The sequence below is a fragment of the Trichomycterus rosablanca genome, chromosome 24, assembly GCF_030014385.1.
Source record: "Trichomycterus rosablanca isolate fTriRos1 chromosome 24, fTriRos1.hap1, whole genome shotgun sequence".
NCBI classification, from domain to species: Eukaryota; Metazoa; Chordata; class Actinopteri; order Siluriformes; family Trichomycteridae; genus Trichomycterus; species Trichomycterus rosablanca.
In genome coordinates, this window is record NC_086011.1 from 8,920,850 (window position 1) to 8,942,348 (window position 21,499).

General features: G+C 41.7%; 1 protein-coding gene across 3 annotated transcripts in view; it reads left to right on the forward strand.

Annotated features, from left to right (window-relative positions):
* Window positions 1–21,499, forward strand: part of tfeb (transcription factor EB) — a 121,468-nt gene that overhangs the window by 78,669 nt on the left and 21,300 nt on the right. For all 3 annotated transcript variants that reach the window (XM_062986510.1, XM_062986512.1, XM_062986511.1), the window contains exons 3-4: window positions 10,718–10,999; window positions 16,722–16,814. In XM_062986510.1, the coding sequence (XP_062842580.1) occupies window positions 10,718–10,999; window positions 16,722–16,814 (375 nt within the window). The remainder of the gene's footprint in view (window positions 1–10,717; window positions 11,000–16,721; window positions 16,815–21,499) is intronic.

Consider the following 21,499-nt stretch of genomic DNA (forward strand, 5'->3'; position numbering starts at 1 on the left):
GGCGTCAGCTGGTGTCTCGTATGCTGCATTTTTATCTTTTAAAGTTCACCTGATTACATTTTGAGCCAGTTTGCCACTGATATTTATAAAGCGCCTTTAAAAAGGTGAACTGTGGTAACTGTGATATTACGTGGTAAACGTGACCCGGACAGAACGAACAACGTTTAACGTGAAAAATAAATCGTGAAGCTTTTTCAACTCCCCGAGCTGCATAAACACACGTGAAGTAAATCCAGCTCCACACAGATACATGTTGTATTTTCGAGTAGATTTGATGGTTATTTCACACAGATGGATGTTCGTGTTGTGGAACTTTAGTGATCTTTCACCGCTCAAGCGGGGAGCTGAGCAGATCGGCTATTTGCGCCGAGAGTCGCGGTGAAACCGAAGCACAAAACGCTTCTCACGTTAATGAACTAAATAAAACAACAACTGCGACAAACGCGTCACGTCTTCTTATCACCGATTGTTAGATCGATGCTTTTTACGTAAAAACAAACATCTGTAACAGCAGCACAAATGCTCGCACATAGTCTACACGCTCCGCCATGATATTACTGCTCTTAACTTTCGTTAAGTAACGCCCACTGTTGATGACGCTGCTTGGTTTTCAAAAACTGGTGGAAACGCAGGTTGGTTCTCTACAGAACACCAAGTTTCAGAGAAACCTGAACAGAACCGGTTCAAGAACCATGGTTCTTTTGGTGGAAAAGGGGTAAGAGAGAACATGCAGAAAAGAAGCAGTGCTCTTAGTATAATGACAAAGAATTGAAAAATAAACTATAAACTTGTTTAATTATGTTAAATCTGATTCGTTCATGGCGCGAACTGAGCTTTCCGAGCCTAAATTACATCAAAAACAAGTACAGGGAGCGACTGAGGGCTCTGGACCAGCAGCTCCGAGTCTTCCTCTCATCCATCCCTGCCAGAATAGGGCGATTGTGTGCATCATCACAGGCTCAGGTTTCCCATTAAAAATAAGTTTTTTTAATACATTTTAGACTGGGGTGACTTGAGATTTTGCATACTTTTAAAGGGTGCCGTGACTGAAAAAAGGTTGAGAAACACTGATCTAACCACTAGTCTTCAACCACCCTATTTGACAGCCACCTGCTCGCTTTGCCGTAGTGAAGTTAAAAATGACCATAGTACCCAGAACTCCATAGTGACAGTGACCAAAAGCACTCCGGGACCCTCCACCATACCTGCTGCGCCACTGTGCCACGCGTCTGTCATTAGCGCGCATGTGTTATCCATTCATCATTAGCAAACGCCTCGTCTCAGATTGAATTGCATTGTGAATACCCTTGCACTTGGCGTCACTTCACTTCACTGCACTTGCTCATTTATTCACACTCACACCTACTGGCATGATTGTTGGAGGTGGGAGACAACAGTGTACCTAATCAGAATCTCACAGAAGCCAAACACGTCTAGTTTTACCCAGTAGGCAAGTGGAACTTACGGCCCGAGTCAGGATTACCACGTCATATCAAACAGTTCGTCTCATCGGAGGCGCTTCAAAAAGGTCAGCGGCAAACTGGGTCAAAGTGCAATCATTTGAAAAATCATGAGCCCTAAGCGGGCAAACTAAGCAGCACTTCCACACTCTATAGGAAACAATGGCACAGCCGGCGTAACGTGTGAGTGCGCCCTAACTCTGAGGTTGGGTGGGTCAAAGGTCAAAGGAATTCCTTGTTGCTGGTGCAATTGCGACCTCTTCTGGCTGGTCGATGACTCATGCACAGAGACGGGTAATAAGGGAGATCAGTGCTTAACTCTCTACACACTATACTGTTCCCAGTATGAACCCACTTTGAGCAGGTGAAAAGAAGCGTTTGGGTAATACACGTGTCAGTTCTCATTGGGGCCGCTCAGGTGGCGCAGCAGTAAAAACACACGCTGGAACCAGAGCTGGGATATCGAATACATCGTATCGAATCACAGCTCTGCCTGCCGGCTGAGGCTGAGCGGCCACGTGAACGACGATTGGCCTGTTGTTCAGATATGGGCGGGACTACATTTACATTACATTTACATTACATTTTCGGCATTTAGCGGACGCCTTTATCCAAAGCGACTTACAGTATAGTGACAGTATACAGTCTGAGCAATTGAGAGTTAAGGGCCTGGCTCAAGGGCCCAGCAGCAGCAACCTGGCAGTGGTGGGGCTTGAACCAGCAAGCTTCTGGTTACTAGTCCAGTACCTTAACCACTAGGCTACGGCTTGCCCGGGACTAAGCCGGATGGGGTCTCTCTCGCCCATGACTGGTGCAATTACGACCTCTGCTGGCTGATTGATGACGCCTGCACAGGGATGGGAAAAGAGTGCTCTCAGGGTGTGTCTCTCCGTACACAACGCTGAGCTGCACTGCACTCGTCAAAGTGCAGGTGATAAGATGCATACTGCATGCTGCCCACGTGTCGGAGGGGGTTCGCTTTGTTCTCCTCAATCAGAGCAGGGATCGGCACTGGTGGAGAGGAAACAAGATGACGCGCTAAAAAGGGAGAAAACGCATAAACAAAAATATATAAAAACACCCTAGCAGGTCTTAAACTCGTCGGTTCGAATCTCAGCTCTGTTACCGGCAGGCTGGGCGCCTACACGAACAACGATCGGCTTGTTGTTTACACAGGGTGGGAGCCGGACGGGACCTCATAACTGATACGGGACCTCTGAACCGCACAGAGACGAGGGATAATGGGGATCAGTGTGTGTGACTCTCCGTGCACGCGGCGTGTCTGAGCCCCACATGAACTCATCTCATCTCGTCAGGTGAAAAGATGCAGTCGGGTACTGCACAGTCAGGAGTGGAGGTCAGCATCAGTACATTGGATACGACTACAAGCGATTTCATTATGTCATGAAGCTCACGAGGTGTTTTGACTGAGAAAAACATCTCGGAGGAAGATAAGCGGCGAGACTGAGACGTCCGATTCTAGAGATTCCAGTTTCTGATCTTATCGAACGAGGAACTGACAGCCCGGCGTCGTTTGCGCACATTTAAATGATCTTACATATTCAAAATGTGCACACTTCCTTTTGCTTTTCTCACTTTTCAAAATTCAGTGAGTGAGAACTAAACTAATTATGATGTTAGAGCTACTTTGCTGTCACTTATGAATGTGCGTTGGAGCTTATAAACAGGACCCCTCCCCCACGAGTGGAATTTTACATCAGATTGCGATCAGCATTTGCTCATTCTATACAGATGATTGCATCTAGGATCTTATGAGTTGTATCTAATGATTATGTAACTTGTGCAACTGCAACTTATATGACCTTGTTTAAATCACACTGGGCTTCATTCATTTATTCATTGTGTGTGCTTCATCCTGGTCACGGTGCGTCTGATTCATTGGCCAAAAGGCGAGAAACATTCCAGACGCGCCGCTCAGGTGGCGCAGCGGTAAAAACACACGCTAGAACACCAGAGCTGGGATCTTGAATACAATTATTTTATTTAATAAATTAATTATTAATATGATTTTTTTATTAATAATTAATTAATAATTGATTTTATATACTAATTTATTTATAATTAATTTTATTTATTTATTTAGAATACATTTTATTTATTTAATTATTTATTTACAATTAATTTTATTAATTTATAATTAATTTTATTCATTTATTAATAATTAATTAATAATTGATTTTATATATTTATTTATTTACAATTAATTTTATTTATTTATAATTTATTTTGTATTTTTTAAGTAATCATTATTTTTTAATTAATAATGAATTTATTAATTATTAATTGTATTTTTTATTAACCTATTTATTTACTTATTAATTTATTAATATGTAATTGTATTTATTTATTCATTTATTCATTGTGTGTGCTTCATCCTGGTCACGGTGCGTCTGATTCATTGGCCGAAAGGCGAGAAACATTCCAGACGCGCCGCTCAGGCTGGAGATCTTGAATACATTGTATCGAGTCTCAGCTCTGCCTGCCGGCTGAACAACGATTGGCCTGTTGTTCATATAGGGGTGGGATATTAAAAGCCAGATAGGGACTCTCTCATAACTAATGCAATTATGACCTCTGCTGGCAGCACAGAGGTCATACAGACTGCATAGGTCATACAGAGGTCATACCTCCGGCACGTACAGACTGCATTTTTCACCTGCACGAGTCGAGTTCATACACTTGTCTGTATACACTGTGTATGGAGGGCCACGCCCCCATCAGCATTATTCCTCAGCCCTGTGCAGGCGCCATCAGTCAGCCAGCAGGGGCCGCAGTCGCACCAGTTATGAGGACACATGACCCGACTTTCTTACCCTCTAACCCTGAACAACAGCCAATCGTTGTTCATGCTGCCGCCCAGCCCAGTCGGAAAGGCAGAGCTGAGATTCGATATGATGTATTCGAAACCTCAACTCTGGTGCGCTAGCGTACTTTACCGCTGCGCCACCTGAGCGGCTAATGCTGAACTAGACTATCCTGAGCAGGGTCTCACAAGCTGGGGTCAGGCACAACATGAATATATTAAACAAAAGCAGGATAGGACCCTGGACATGGCAACTTTACTCACCTACTCACATTGGAGATGATTCGAAGTAGCAAATTCACCTCCTGAATGTTCACACCAAAACGAAAAGCTACATTCATAACTACATTTCAGGAAGTCTGTTATTGTAGTATACAGACCAATACGGTACAGTTAACATTCTAGTGTACAACAATCCTGCACCCGAGAAACGAGACCGCGATTAGCTGCTGCACTCTGAGGCAAACTCAACCTGCTCAGTACACTCTGCTTCGGGTGGGGGGCGTTCGGAGTGTGATGCAGCGATCGACTGAAATGGACAGCACCTAATGAAATATATCAGAAAAAAGGGAATGGGGGAGCCAGTGATTTTTTAAGGGTGGCCGTGACCCCCATAAAAAAAAAAAAAAAACGTTTCTACGATCCCCACAGTGCTGCTGTCCAGATATTCGCTTGTTAAGTGTGACATCACGCGCGACGTTAGGACCATTTCCGGGGCCAAACGAACCTTTAATCGCAAACGCAAACAACTATGGCTAAACCTGTGAACCTTTATATACATATATTGTAAGAGCCATATTGCACTAATTGTAATGTTCTATGTTTATTGTCATAAATATTTTCTGTTTGGTTAAAGAATACTTATTTGAGGTGGAGACTTAGTATTTCAACTATTGATTATTTTTCCTGGTAATCAATGTACGCTGTCATTCATTAGTCCTCTTCGGTGGAGCCTGCGGAGGGTAGAATTGTACTGACTCTATATACGGAAAATATATATCAAATATACGGAAAGAAAGAGATTTTTGATTGTAGTTTTGTTTGCGAACATAGTGAGTTTTTATTTTGTTTTTATAAGACACTTGGATTAATGTATAAGTCAATATAAGAAGAAAGTTAAAATAAATTCTGTTTGTGGAAAACTTAAGGAACTCTGTGTTGCTGTCGTTGGAAATTGGATTTACAAACATTACACGAGTCATAAATGTCTAGTCCTTCTCAATAGCGGTCTGGACGAGAAAAGGTCTTATATATATACAGTGTATCACAAAAGTGAGTACACCCCTCACATTTCTGCAGATATTTAAGTATATCTTTTCATGGGACAACACTGACAAAATGACACTTTGACACAGTGAAAAGTAGTCTGTGTGCAGCTTATATAACAGTGTAAATTTATTCTTCCCTCAAAATAACTCAATATACAGCCATTAATGTCTAAACCACCGGCAACAAAAGTGAGTACACCCCTAAATGTCCAAATTGAGCACTGCTTGTCATTTTCCCTCCAAAATGTCATGTGACTCGTTAGTGTTACTAGGTCTCAGGTGTGCATAGGGAGCAGGTGTGTTCAATTTAGTAGTACAGCTCTCACACTCTCTCACACTGGTCACTGAAAGTTCCAACATGGCACCTCATGGCAAAGAACTCTCTGAGGATCTTAAAAGACGAATTGTTGCGCTACATGAAGATGGCCAAGGCTACAAGAAGATTGCCAACACCCTGAAACTGAGCTGCAGCACAGTGGCCAAGATCATCCAGCGTTTTAAAAGAGCAGGGTCCACTCAGAACAGACCTCGCGTTGGTCGTCCAAAGAAGCTGAGTGCACGTGCTCAGCGTCACATCCAACTGCTGTCTTTGAAAGGTAGGCGCAGGAGTGCTGTCAGCATTGCTGCAGAGATTGAAAAGGTGGGGGGTCAGCCTGTCAGTGCTCAGACCATACGCCGCACACTACATCAAATTGGTCTGCATGGCTGTCACCCCAGAAGGAAGCCTCTTCTGAAGTCTCTACACAAGAAAGCCCGCAAACAGTTTGCTGAAGACATGTCAACAAAGGACATGGATTACTGGAACCATGTCCTATGGTCTGATGAGACCAAGATTAATTTGTTTGGTTCAGATGGTCTCAAGCATGTGTGGCGGCAATCAGGTGAGGAGTACAAAGATAAGTGTGTCATGCCTACAGTCAAGCATGGTGGTGGGAATGCCATGGTCTGGGGCTGCATGAGTGCAGCAGGTGTTGGGGAGTTACATTTCATTGAGGGACACATGAACTCCAATATGTACTGTGAAATACTGAAGCAGAGCATGATCCCCTCCCTCCGGAAACTGGGTCGCAGGGCAGTGTTCCAGCATGATAATGACCCCAAACACACCTCTGAGGGTAAAGGTGATGGACTGGCCAAGCATGTCTCCAGACCTAAACCCAATAGAACATCTTTGGGGCATCCTCAAGCGGAAGGTGGAGGAGCGCAAAGTCTCGAATATCCGCCAGCTCCGTGATGTCGTCATGGAGGAGTGGAAAAGCATTCCAGTGGCAACCTGTGAAGCTCTGGTAAACTCCATGCCCAGGAGAGTTAAGGCAGTTCTGGGAAATAATGGTGGATCCAGAATCTCACATTATTATATGAAATAAAAAAAAAAAAAAGCTTGAAACACGTGTAATGAATATACAATTTGACAGTTTACCTTTTTACATTGAATTATGAACAAAAATATTACTTCATGATATCTAATCGCAAGGAAAGCGGTAAAAAGACAGTTGGGTAGTTTTTTTTTCGACTCGGACCTGTTGAAGCAGTACGGGACACAGCACTGTGGCATATTGAAAATACGAGAGACTCGGCCAACTTGGACCCGGATGTGACGTATCATAAGGTCGACACGTCACCACTTAACAAGCGGATATCATACTATGCACCCTGGTGCCATGTAGCACTCACACCACCCTGCTTTATACAATAATCAGTAATGAGAGCTGGACAATATTAAAAAAAAAAACTCTACTCTAGGATTTTGGAGCGTGTGTGTGGGAATTTGTACCCATTGAATCAAAAAAGCATTCGTGAGGTCAGGCATTGATGGGGATTAGAAACCCTAACTCGTAGCCCACTTTCCAAACCAACACAGAGGCGTTCGTTGCGGTTAAGGTCAAGGACCTGGGCAGGCGACTGGTGTTCCTCCACACCAGACTGGCCTTCACCGAACTAAACTGGTATGCTTATCATTGTCAAATATGTACAAATAATACATTATTGCTATACCAAGGCATGCTTAGGTTACAGCTTTGGTTCCTCTTAGGCTTGGGACAGTGTGGTGCCAGTCACTCTGGATGTCTTTCTGGAACTGTGAGCGTTCTGAGTCATGCCACTTCTAGGAAGCGTTAAGGTTGAGTCACCCAGATGAGTTTTTTTTGGTCCAGGGTAGTCGTACGTCCCACCGTGTCTGAGCAGAGGAATAAAGTAAGGAAGCCCTTGTGGCTATCAGTTGCACTGCGCGTCTGGAATTTCACATTTGGAAGCTAATAGATACTAACACTACCCACAGGCCTGAGTATATCAGCAAACGGCCTTGGTGGCATAGTTTCCTCTTAGTCACTGATATTGTAAAGCAATGCAGCACTAATATTTGATGACTGCAACATTTATTTTGCTTAATATTACTTTTGCTGTAATGTGACAGTGCTACCCACTGAGCAGATTCCCACAGACCTACTCCAACATCTTCCCAAAAGACCAGGCTGTAATAGCCACAAAAGGGCATCTCTATAATATAACTCTGTTCTGTATTAATGGCCATGGAATGTCCAACAAACCTATGGTCAGGTATAAACTTGTGGTCAGTTTCATTGTACTGGCACACATTCCCACAGACCCATTTCAACATCTTCCTAGAAGACCAGGCTGTTATAGCCACAAAAGGACTGAGAAGCAAGGGGTACTGTATATTATAACTCTACATTTTATGGGCACACATTCTCACAGACCTACTCCTTCCCAGAAGACCATTAATAATTAGTTGTAATTATTTATTTATAATTAATTTTATTATTTATTTACAATTATTTTATTTAATTAATTAATTATTAATATTATTTATTTATTAATAATTAATTAATAATTGATTTTATATGCTTATTTATTTATAATTAATTTTATTTATTTATAATTATTTTTATTTATTTAATTATTTATTTATAATTAATTGTATTTATTTATTAATAATGAATTAATAATTGATTTTATATATTTATTTACTTACAATTAATTTTATTTATTTATAATTTATTTTGTATTTATTAAGTAATCGTTATTTTTTTAATTAATTTATTAATTATTAATTTTATTTTTTATTAATCTATTTATTTACTTATTAATTTTTTTATATGTAATTGTATTTATTTATTTCATTATTTATAATTAATTTCATTTATTTATTAACAATCAATTAATTAATTATACATTTTATTCATGTATTTACAGACTCACTCACACTTGGGTAATTCACATACAGCACCATACAACTCCATATCCTACCTACCTACTTATGGCCAGTTTCATTGTATGGGCACACATTCCCACAGACCCATTCCAACATCTTCCTAGAAGACCAGGCTGTTATAGCCACAAAAGGACTGGGAAGCAAGTGGTACTGTATATTATAACTCTACATTAATAACCAAGGAACGTCCAACAAACCAATGGTCAGGTGTCCATATACTTATGGCCAGTTGATTTAATCCACTATATCAAACATATGTGGTGCTATGCTATACAGCAAAGTAGTGACCTGTGTACATTTGTACTTGAAAGAACGAGGCCAGACTGGCCAGGCATCCCAGGCGCCCCCTAGGGCTGAGCGATTTGACCTTTAAATTATTATTACAGTGCTTTGTGTTTACAGAGGTCGTGTTCCAAATACAGCCTAGATCACTTCCCCTAGACTCTATATATATACACTACTAAGTACACATAAATTAAGACTCATGTAGTGAAGAAAAACAGAATTTTAAAATTTGTACTATTGCACCTCAGTCTCCGCTGGCCAGGTGATAACATGGATCTAAAGAGCCTCATGTGGAAGTAAGTGTGAATGAGTCTGTGTGCCCTACAACAGACTGGCACCCTGTCACTTTGAACCCACAGCAACCCTGACCAGGATGAAGCAAGAACTATGAATACATGAACTTTTCTCCACCAGGTCTCACCTATCAAGAATACAGAAATGCAGGTTTTTGTTTTTAAACGTCAGAAATGGCTTCATCCTGATCAGGGTTGCAGTGGGACTGGAGCCTCCCTGTAAACAGTAGGCAGAATAACCTTGTGGCAACAGTTTGGGGAAGGACAGAACCTTCTCTGTTTTAGTATGGCAGTATCCAGTGGCCTGAACCCCAATGAACACCTTTGCACTTTTCTCTTCATTATATGGGCACACATTCCCACAGACCCACTCCAAAATTTTATCAGAGGATCAGACTGTTATGGCTGCAAAACAGCAAAAAGGCAAAAATGCACTTTGAACAGAATCATCAAACCATTTATTAATTCATTGATTCACTGATTAATTAATTATTTTATGTATTTATTTATTAATAATTAATTGTATTTATTTATTTTTAATTATTTGTATTTATTTATTATTAATTGTATTCATTTATATATTTATGTATAATTATTTGTATTAATTAATGATTAATTTTATTTAGTCATAATTAATATTTATTTATTAATAATGAATTCATAAATAATTAATTTTATTTATTTATTAATAATTAATTTATTAATTAATGATTTTATTTATTTATTAATGATTAATTAATTATTACTTTCATTTATTCACAAATAATTTTATTTATTTATTAATGATTAATTAATTATAACTTTTATTTATTCACAATTAATTTTATTTATTTATTATGATTAATTAATTATAACTTATTTATTTACAATTAATTTTATTTATTTATTAATGATTAATTAATTATTACTTTTATTTATTTACAATTAATTTTATTAATTTATTAATGATTAATTAATTATTACTTTTATTTATTCACAATTAATTTTATTTATTTATTTATTAATAATTAATTAATAATTAGTTTTATTTATTTATAATTCGTTTTATTTATTTATTAATATTTAATTTTATTTATTTATTTATAATAGTATTTATTTATTAATCATTAATTTATTAATCATTAATTTTATTTATTTATGAATAATTTAATCATTATTAAATAATTTTATTAATTTATTTACTGACTCACCCACACTTGGGCAATTCACATACAGCACCGTACAACTTCATATCCATACTACCTGCCGCACCACTCTGACGCCTATTCTGTTCAACTATTTCCCTCTTCTAAATGCCCTGCCACGCCCCTTTCCCATGACTTCTACACTTCAATGTCCGTCTCTTGTCCCGGCAGGTACAGACCCACCTGGAGAACCCCACCGACTACCACATCCGTCAGTCTCAGAAGCAGCAGGTGAAGGAATACCTCTCCAGCACCTTTGGCGCCAAGCAGGCCGTCCACGCCATGACCGGGCTGGTCCACCCCTCTCCACCCGGCATGGCACCGTGCCACACATCTGGCACTGTGCCACCCTTGCCCTCGCCCTGCGCAACACAGCTGGTCAAATCTGCAGGCAACAGTGCCCCCAACAGTCCCATGGCCATGCTCAACATCAGCTGCAACCAGGAGAAAGAGGTACAATTTTATCCGTTCTTTGATTTTATTAAATGCAGCAACATTTTAGGGAAGGCCCTTTCCTGTTCCAGCATCACTCGCTTTCTTTACCAGGAACAGTGCCCAGCTATACAAATGCTCTTATGACTGATTGGGCACAAATCCCCATAGGCATACTTTAAAGTCTTCAAAGAAGCCCTCTCAGAAGAGTGGTGGTTGTTATAGCTCTAATCTATGTCATTAGGTATTTTAATACAATTTGGTTTGGTCACATGGGGTCTGTCCAAAAACCTAGTGAGCTGCCTTGCTGCCTACTGCCTACCTAGGCAGCTGTCTAAGTAGAGAGGATTCTAATAAGACAGATACCACAGTTAGCCTTAGGTCATTCAAACCAATCATGTCTGTGTAAATGGCCGACCATAAGCATTTGAACTCTGGAAACCTGGTAGGATTCGAACCCAGGATCTCAGCCGAGCTGAACTAGCATATTATGAGTTATATACAGGTAAAACAAGTCTGACTGGTACACTTGTACAAATCAGTGTTGGTCTGATAGTTGTTACTGAGAAAACACTGGGCTGAATTCAGCAGATATGTATAGACACAAGACCTAAGAGACCTAAGGGGTTCTCAGAGCAACCATGGTGAGTACCTACCAACAGCGGTCAGAGAAGGCACAACAATCCACCGCCTACAGGTTGTTTGCCGCCAAGACTCATTGATGCCAGAGGACATGGAGGCTAAGTGTGGTACAGACAAACAAAATTGATACCTCTTGTTTGCTCTTTGTAGTGACTACCAATGATTTTTGTAGTCACACAGTGGGTCCAGTTTTCAGGAAAAAAGGACCCACTGTGACCCTGACCAGTGTAAATTAGTGGTAAAACATAAAAATGTTCGGTCTTCCGGGCAGCATGGTGGCTAAGTGGGTAGCACTGTCGCCTCACAGCAAGAAGGTCCTGGGTTCGATCCATAACATTAAAACCACCTCCTTGTTTCTAACCTCACTGTCCATTTTATCAGCTCCCCTTACCATATAGAAGCACTTAGTAGTGCTACAATTACTGACTGTAGTCCATCTGTTTCTCTGCATGCTTTGTTAGCCCCCTTTCATGCTGTTCTTTAATGGTCAGGACCACCACAGAGCAGGTATTATTTAGGTGGTGGATCATCCTCAGCACTGCACTGACACTGACATGGTGGTGGTGGTGGTGTGTTAGTGTGTGTTGTGCTGGTATGAGTGGATCAGACACAGCAGCGCTGCTGGAGTTTTTAAATACCGTGTCCACTCACTGTCCACTCTATTAGACACTCCTACCTAGTTGGTCCACCTCGTAGATGTAAAGTCAGAGACGGTCGCTCGTCTATTGCTGCTGTTTGAGTCGGTCATCTTGTAGACCTTCATCAGTGGTCACATGACGCTGCCCACGGGGCGCTGTTGGCTACATATTTTCGGTTGGTGGACTATTCTCAGTCCAGCAGTGACATTGAGGTGTTTTAAAAACTCCAGCAGCGCTGCTGTGTCTGATCCACTCATACCAGCACAACACACACTAACACACCACCACCATGTCGGTGTCACTGCAGTGCTAAGAATGATCCACCACCTAAAAAATACCTGCTCTGTGGTGGTCCTGTGGGGCTAACAAAGCATGCAGAGAAACAGATGAACTACAGTCAGTAATTGTAGAACTACAAAGTGCTCCTATATGGAAAGTGGAGCTGATAAAATGGACAGTGAGTGTAGAAACAAGGAGGTGGTTTTAATGTTAAGTACATTTCTCTTATTCATCAGCGCAGCAGGTTTGTTTTTCAGTGCTCAAAGTTTATTTCAAAGTTCAGCACTCGCCGTTCACACACTCATCTCTGAATCTTCACCGTCTTTTCTTCATTCCCCACTGTTTTTATGTAACCTAAAGGTCAGAATGTTAACTAGGCGAACTCAGTTTTCACTGGAGTTTAAGTGGCCAATTATGGCCGTGCTGGTGTAATTAGAGATTAAAGAGTGACAGGGAAAGAAGAGAAGCCGGAATGACCTTTTGAACTCGGCAGACTTTGCTCTTTTTCTCCTTTATATCTGTAATACAATGAGCTGAATATGTGGCTTTATTCAAGCATATGAGCAAAGTCTTCACATCTTAGGCTATATGTGAGTAAATAGATCATTCGCTTTTAATTCCAGTACACATTCATTACTCAGAATTGCTTTTACTAGGCAGTTTGTTTAGCGTGGTGCTGGAGTGGTGCAGTGGTAAATTACACTCGCTCACTACTGCTGGGATCCAGGGTTCAAATCCCTATCGACTATGTACAGGCATGATTGGCTATGTCTAAGGGGATGGGTGAGGCCCTGCGATGGATTGCTGCAAATATTGCGAAATATAAATCCTATCCTAATGAAATGAAACTTGTTTGGTCTTTCTTTGTGACTACTATTGATTTTTATAGTCACAGTGAATCCAGTTTTCAGGAAAAAAGGACCCACTGAAACCCTGACCAGGATAAACTGGTGGTAAAACATACAAGTGAAGTAAAAATCCAAATGAAGTGAAATTTGCTTAGTGTTTGTCGTGACTACCAATGATTTTTGTAGTGACTACCAATGATTGTGATCCGGTTTTTAGGAAGAAAGGACCCACTGAGACCCTGACCAGGATAAACTGGTGGTAAAACATACAGTGTATCACAAAAGTGAGTACACCCCTTACATTTCTGCAGATATTTAAGTATATCTTTTCATGGGACAACACTGACAAAATGACACTTTGACACAATGAAAAGTAGTCTGTGTGCAGCTTATATAACAGTGTAAATTTATTCTTCCCTCAAAATAACTCAATATACAGCCATTAATGTCTAAACCACCGGCAACAAAAGTGAGTACACCCCTAAGAGACTACACCCCTAAATGTCCAAATTGAGCACTGCTTGTCATTTTCCCTCCAAAATGTCATGTGATTTGTTAGTGTTACTAGGTCTCAGGTGTGCATAGGGAGCAGGTGTGTTCAATTTAGTAGTACAGCTCTCACACTCTCTCATACTGGTCACTGAAAGTTCCAACATGGCACCTCATGGCAAAGAACTCTCTGAGGATCTTAAAAGACGAATTGTTGCGCTACATGAAGATGGCCAAGGCTACAAGAAGATTGCCAACACCCTGAAACTGAGCTGCAGCACAGTGGCCAAGATCATCCAGCGTTTTAAAAGAGCAGGGTCCACTCAGAACAGACCTCGCGTCGGTCGTCCAAAGAAGCTGAGCGCACGTGCTCAGCGTCACATCCAACTGCTGTCTTTGAAAGATAGGCGCAGGAGTGCTGTCAGCATTGCTGCAGAGATTGAAAAGGTGGGGGGTCAGCCTGTCAGTGCTCAGACCATACGCCGCACACTACATCAAATTGGTCTGCATAGCTGTCACCCCAGAAGGAAGCCTCTTCTGAAGTCTCTACAAAAGAAAGCCCGCAAACAGTTTGCTGAAGACATGTCAACAAAGGACATGGATTACTGGAACCATGTCCTATGGTCTGATGAGACCAAGATTAATTTGTTTGGTTCAGATGGTCTCAAGCATGTGTGGCGGCAATCAGGTGAGGAGTACAAAGATAAGTGTGTCATGCCTACAGTCAAGCATGGTGGTGGGAATGCCATGGTCTGGGGCTGCATGAGTGCAGCAGGTGTTGGGGAGTTACATTTCATTGAGGGACACATGAACTCCAATATGTACTGTGAAATACTGAAGCAGAGCATGATCCCCTCCCTCCGGAAACTGGGTCGCAGGGCAGTGTTCCAGCATGATAATGACCCCAAACACACCTCTAAGACGACCACTGCTTTATTGAAGAGGCTGAGGGTAAAGGTGATAGACTGGCCAAGCATGTCTCCAGACCTAAACCCAATAGAACATCTTTGGGGCATCCTCAAGCGGAAGGTGGAGGAGCGCAAAGTCTCGAATATCCGCCAGCTCCGTGATGTCGTCATGGAGGAGTGGAAAAGCATTCCAGTGGCAACCTGTGAAGCTCTGGTAAACTCCATGCCCAGGAGAGTTAAGGCAGTTCTGGGAAATAATGGTGGCCACACAAAATATTGACACTTCAGGAACTTTCACTAAGGGGTGTACTCACTTTTGTTGCCGGTGGTTTAGACATTAATGGCTGTATATTGAGTTATTTTGAGGGAAGAATAAATTTACACTGTTATATAAGCTGCACACAGACTACTTTTCATTGTGTCAAAGTGTCATTTTGTCAGTGTTGTCCCATGAAAAGATATACTTAAATATCTGCAGAAATGTGAGGGGTGTACTCACTTTTGTGATACACTGTACAAGTAAAATAAAAATCCAAATGAAAGTCAACTTTTTTGGTGTTTGTCGTAACTACCAATGATTTTGGTTGTCACACAGTGGGTCTAGTTTTAAGTAAAACAGGACCCCCTGTGATTTTGGTCTGGTTTTGAGGGGGGGAAAAAGGACCCACTGTGACCCTGACCAGGATAAACTAGTGATAAAACATACAAATCAAACAAAAATCCAAATTACATGAAATTTGTTTGGTCTTTGTCGTGACTACCACTGATCTTTGTAATGGCCATCAATGATTTTGGTCTGGTTTTCAGGAATAAAGGGACCCACTGTGACCCTGACCAGGATGAACTGGTGGTAAAACATACAAGTGAAATAAAAATCCCATCCTAATGAAATGAAACTTGTTTGGTCTTTGTCGTGACTACCAATGATTTTGGTTGTCACACATTGGGTCTGGTTGTCACACAGTGGGTCTTGGTTGTCAGTAAAACAGGACCCACTGTGACCCTGACCAGGATAAACTGGTGGTAAAACATACAAATGAAACAAAAATTGAAATGAAAATTGTTTGGTCTTTGTCGTGACTTCCAGTGGTTTTGTATGTCACACAGTGGGTCTAGTTTTTAGTACAACAGGACCCACTGAGACCCTGACCAGGATAAACTAGTGGTAAAACATTAAAATGAAATAGAAATTGAAATGAAATGAAACTTGTTTGCTCTTTGTAGTGACTACTAATGATTTTTGTAGTCACACAGTGGAGTTCGGTTGTCAGGAAAAAAGGACCCACAGAGACCCTGACCAGGATAAATGGGCAGTAACACATAAAAATGAAATTAAAATCTAAATAAAAAGGAAACTTGTTTGGTCTTTGTCGTGACCAATGATTTCTGTAGTGACTACCAATGATTTTGGTCCGTTTTTTAGGAAGAAAGGACCCACTGTGACCCTGACCAGGATGAACTGGTGGTAAAACATACAAGTGAAATAAAAATCCCATCCTAATGAAATGAAGCTTGTTTGGTCTTTGTCGTGACTACCAATGATTTTGGTTGTCACACAGTGGGTCTGGTTGTCACACAGTGGGTCTTGGTTGTCAGTAAAACAGGACCCACTGTGACCCTGACCAGGATAAACAGGTGGTTAAACAGTGTTTGTCGTAATTACCAATGCTGTATTAATTAGCATCAGTAGTTAGCACTGAGTTTCTATATATACACATGCCCTAATGTGCTTGGGTGGTGCAGCGGTCTATTACGTCAGCCCACCACCCCTGAGATCTGGGTTCGAACCTCAGCCGACATGATCGGCTCCGTCCGAGAGGACTGGCGCCCGGTCCAGGTTATTCCTGTCTTGCGCCCAGTGATCCCGGGTCCCAGCACGCCCCCGAAGAGGAACAGCGGTGGTTGAAAATGAAATGCATTCTGTGCTTGTTTTGGGCAGATGGAGGACGTCATCGATGACATCATCAGCATGCAGTCCAGCTACGATGACATCCAGAATTACGTCGACCCCATAGTGCAAATGCCAAACACAGTAAGTAACGCTGATCATCACTTATACACACTGTTTACACCCCATTACTAACGGGGGGGGGGGGTCAGGGGTCTCTACAAATATCCAAATATACACTGATCATCCATAATATTGTTTCTACACTCACTGTCCATTTCATCAGCTCCACTTACCATATAGAACCACTTTGTAGTTCTACAATTACTGACTGTAGTCCATCTGTTTCTCTACATACTTTTTTTGCCTGCTTTTACCCTGTTCTTTAATAATCAGGACCCCCCACAGGACCACTACAGAGCAGGTATTATTTAGGTTGTGGATCATTCTCAGCACTGCAGTGACACCGACATGGTGGTGGTGTGTTAGTGTGTGTTGTGCTGGTATGAGTGGATCCACTCACTGTCCACTCTATCAGACACTCCTACCTAGTTGGTCCACCTTGTAGACGTAACGTCAGAGACGATCGCTCATCTATTGCTGCTGTTTGAGTCGGTCATCTTGTAGACCTTCATCAGTGGTCACAGGACGCTGCCCACGGGGCACTGTTGACTAGATATTTTCGGTTGGTGGACTATTCTCAGTCCAGCAGTGACGGTGAGACAGTGTCTGATCCACTCACACCAGCACAACACACACTAACACACCACCACTATGTAAACCACCCAAATAATACCTGCTCTGTGGTGGTCCTGGAGAGACCCGACCATTGAAGAACAGCATGAAAGCGGGCTAACAAAGCATGCAGAGAAGCAGATGGGCTACAGTCAGTAATTGTAGAACTACAAAGTGCTCCTATATGGTAAGTGGAGCTGATCAAATGCACGGTCCGATCCAGATCGCCGAAGAGGTCAACGCTGGTTCGGATAGAAAGGTGTCCGAATACACAGTGCACCACAGCAAAAGGGGGGCCGACACAATATTAGGAAGGTGGTCATAATGTTATGCCTGATCTGGGTATATTTGGTGTTTTAGGAAATCAGGACCTTTAAATCTTTCCGTCTTTTTAGCCCGTTCAGCCCTTAACGTAAGAAATGAACTCTTAAGTCATCAGTCGGTGCTATTTTTGAACCGTGTGCCCCCTCTGTCGTGGCCTAGAGAAGTCATTCTGTCGAGTCACATGTTGACAAGTTGTTATCAGGCTTACAGGAAAGAAAAGCGTCTTTGTTGATCATTTCAGCACGTCTGATTGTAACAAACAGAACTGTCCTCCTCCTAGAACTGTGATGTAATACAGCGTTGTTTAAAAAAACAACTTATATCAACCGAGATACAAGTACGAGGCCTGTGGATATAATAAATATAAATCCTGATCCAGACCTGGCGTGAATTTAAGAATCGCTGTTTTATGTGACCATAGCTAGAAAGCAAACGACCGCACATTAACAATTAAGCTCCATCCAGTTAGAGTTCAACCTGTTTACGAGCTGGGGATTGGGCCGGCCGAGCAGAAGGAGGTGAGCACGTTTTAAGGAGGGAGGAATACGGGGGGGGTAGAATAAGGCTGAAAGTCCAGATGGGGGAAAGTTCACGGTTTAGTGGCGAGGAGAAAGCAGGATAGGGTCAGTCCCGGTTCACTAGAGGTTAGTCGCTCCTCGGCAGCTATGAGAGACTCGGCGGCCAGCATGAAGGACGTGAACAAGACGTACGCCATCGTGGAGGTAATCGACGGTGAAAAAATACAGCTGGTAAGACAGCTGCTTACTGTGTTTATACTTCTGATAGGCTGAAAGGTGTCGGGTCCTAAACCGGCTCTGTGTTTTGACACACAATTTGCTGCAAATGCTACACAGTGTTTCTTTGTGGTGATTATTGTGTCCGGACTTTAGAAATGACCTCCTTATAGAAGCTGAATTCTTTTAACGTCATGTTTTACACTTTGGTTACATTCATGACAGGAACGGTAGTTATCAGTTCGCAAGGTTATATCCAACACAGTCATGGACAATTTAGTGTCTGCAATTCACCTCACTTGCACGTCTTTGGACTGTGGGAGGAAACCGGAGCAGCCGGAGGAAACCCACGCGGACACGGGGAGAACATGCAAACAGGACCTTCTTGTTGTGAGGCGACAGTGCTACCCACTTAGCCACCGTGCCGCCCTGCTTTATGTCATGTAAGTGTATTATAATCATATATAATACACTTTAAGATTAATGAAGTATATATCTGTCTGTCTATTTATCAACCTGTCTATCCGTCAGTCTTTATCTTCCTATCAACCTGTCTGTCTGTCTCTGTCGATTTATCTGTCTATCAATCTGTCTGTCTACACGTTTATGTCTGTCTGTCTATCTGTCTGTCTGTCTGTCTGCCTGCATGTCTATCTATCTATCTATCTATCTATCTATCTATCTATCTATCTATCTATCTATCTATCTGCATGTCTGTCTGTCTGCCCACATGTCTGTCTGTCTATTTATCTATCTATCTGTCTGCCTATCTATTTGTTTATCTTTCTGTCTGTCTGTATGTTTATCTGTCTGTCTGTCTCTCCCATCTATCTACCTGTCTATCTGTCTATCTGCCTATTTATCTATCAACCTGTCTGTCTGTATGCCTATCTATCTGTCTGACTGTCTGTCTGCCTGTCGATCTGTCTGTATGCCTGTCTATCTGTTCGTCTATCTATCTGTCTATCAACCTGTCTGTTTATCTGTTTCATCTGTCTATCCGTCTATCTGTCTGTCTGTATGCCTGTTTTTCTGCCTGCCTGCCTATCTCTGTCTATTCCATCCATCCATCCATCCATCCATCCATCCATCCATCCATCCATCCATCCATCCATCCATCCATCTATCTATCTGTCCGCCCGCCTGTCTGTTTGTCTATCTAATATTACCAACACTGAGATCCAGGATCTGAATCCCTAGTAGAATGAATGAGGTCCCGAGATGAACTGGCATCCAGTTTCTGGGGAACTCACTCCCACTGGGACCCTGACCAGGATATAACCGATATATTTCAGTCTGTAGATTAATAATGAAGAAAGGATTTGGTTTTAACCCGCTTGACCTGCTTTTAACAGAAAGTAGTGCTGGTGCTGCACAGCTTCGGGTACTCTGGTTCGATTCTCGGCTGTCCACGTTTACAGTTACGTTTTTAGCATTTAGCAGACACTGTTATCCATGACTTACAGTACTGTGACGGTATATTGTTTAAGCAATTGAGGGTTAGGGCCTTGCGTAAGGGCCCAACAGTGACAACCTGGCAGTGGTGGGGCTTGAACCAGCGACCGACCTCTCCAGGTACTCAGTTTTTCTGGTAGTATGTGGACCACTCAGGTCAAGCCCAGTCCGGCCTGGCCCAGTGTTTTCAGGCCCCACACCCACCACAACACTGACCAGGGTAAAGCGATTACAAAAGATACGTGCACAAGTCATCATGTTATGCTCTCAGCTCTGGGAACCGCAAGCAAATCATAACAAAACTTGTGTTTGCTGATCCTCTGTGACCTCCCCGTGCACTAGTTAGGAATTGATCTGCTTTTCTTATTGATCAGGCTGCTCAGACTCAATTTCCTGTTGTCAGGATTCATCTTTGCTACAGTTAATGGAATGTGTATCTGTGTGAATGAGTGTCGGAGGCAGGGTTAGGGTGGATTTTCAGGCTTTTAGTAGTTAAAAAATGGACATTACAGGAACCACGGCAATTATTTAATATCAGATTCTATTAAAAATGTAAAGTATAGTTACAGTAGATTTGAAGATTAGGGGTTTTCGGGTCATTACTGCAATTTATTGCCTTTCGGGTCACATATCATTCATTATAACTGTGTCAGTGAACGAACAGAATACACAGGTTACCACGGAGAACGTTTAAAAGCGCTAAGCGGAACGCTTTCCTCCACATATGAGCATGGAAACTGAATCACTGAGTCAGAAACGACTCTCTTCACACAACTCCGATTCAGAGATTCAGATGTATGAACCAATCAGAACTTCGAATTTCAAGCTCTCTCTTCATTGGTTGTTGTATAATTGACAGACACGCTTTCATTATTAAATGACAGCAAATCATGATCAAATATTAAACGTTTTCGGGGTTTTTTGATGCTCATTTATTTGAAGTAGGGCTGAAACGATTCCTCGAGTAATTCGATTACTAAAAATGATCGATTCAAATTTTTCGCATCGAGGAATCGTTTATTCCATACACCGATACCTAGCTCACGGTGTTCCGCACGGGACACGCGTTTACGCTGTGTTCAGGTGACGCGAGGAAGCCCCAGGGCTGCGTCCCAAATCTCTCAATTAAACAGTACCTAACAGGACTTAATCCGGGTACTTTTCACCTGTTTGTACACACTCGTACTGTTCAGTATGTAGTAGCGATATATATATATACAGTGTATCACAAAAGTGAGTACACCCCTCACATTTCTGCAGATATTTAAGTATATCTTTTCATGGGACAACACTGACAAAATGACACTTTGACACAATGAAAAGTAGTCTGTGTGCAGCTTATATAACAGTGTAAATTTATTCTTCCCTCAAAATAACTCAATATACAGCCATTAATGTCTAAACCACCGGCAACAAAAGTGAGTACACCCCTAAGAGACTACACCCCTAAATGTCCAAATTGAGCACTGCTTGTCATTTTCCCTCCAAAATGTCATGTGATTTCTTAGTGTTACTAGGTCTCAGGTGTGCATAGGGAGCAGGTGTGTTCAATTTAGTAGTACAGCTCTCACACTCTCTCAT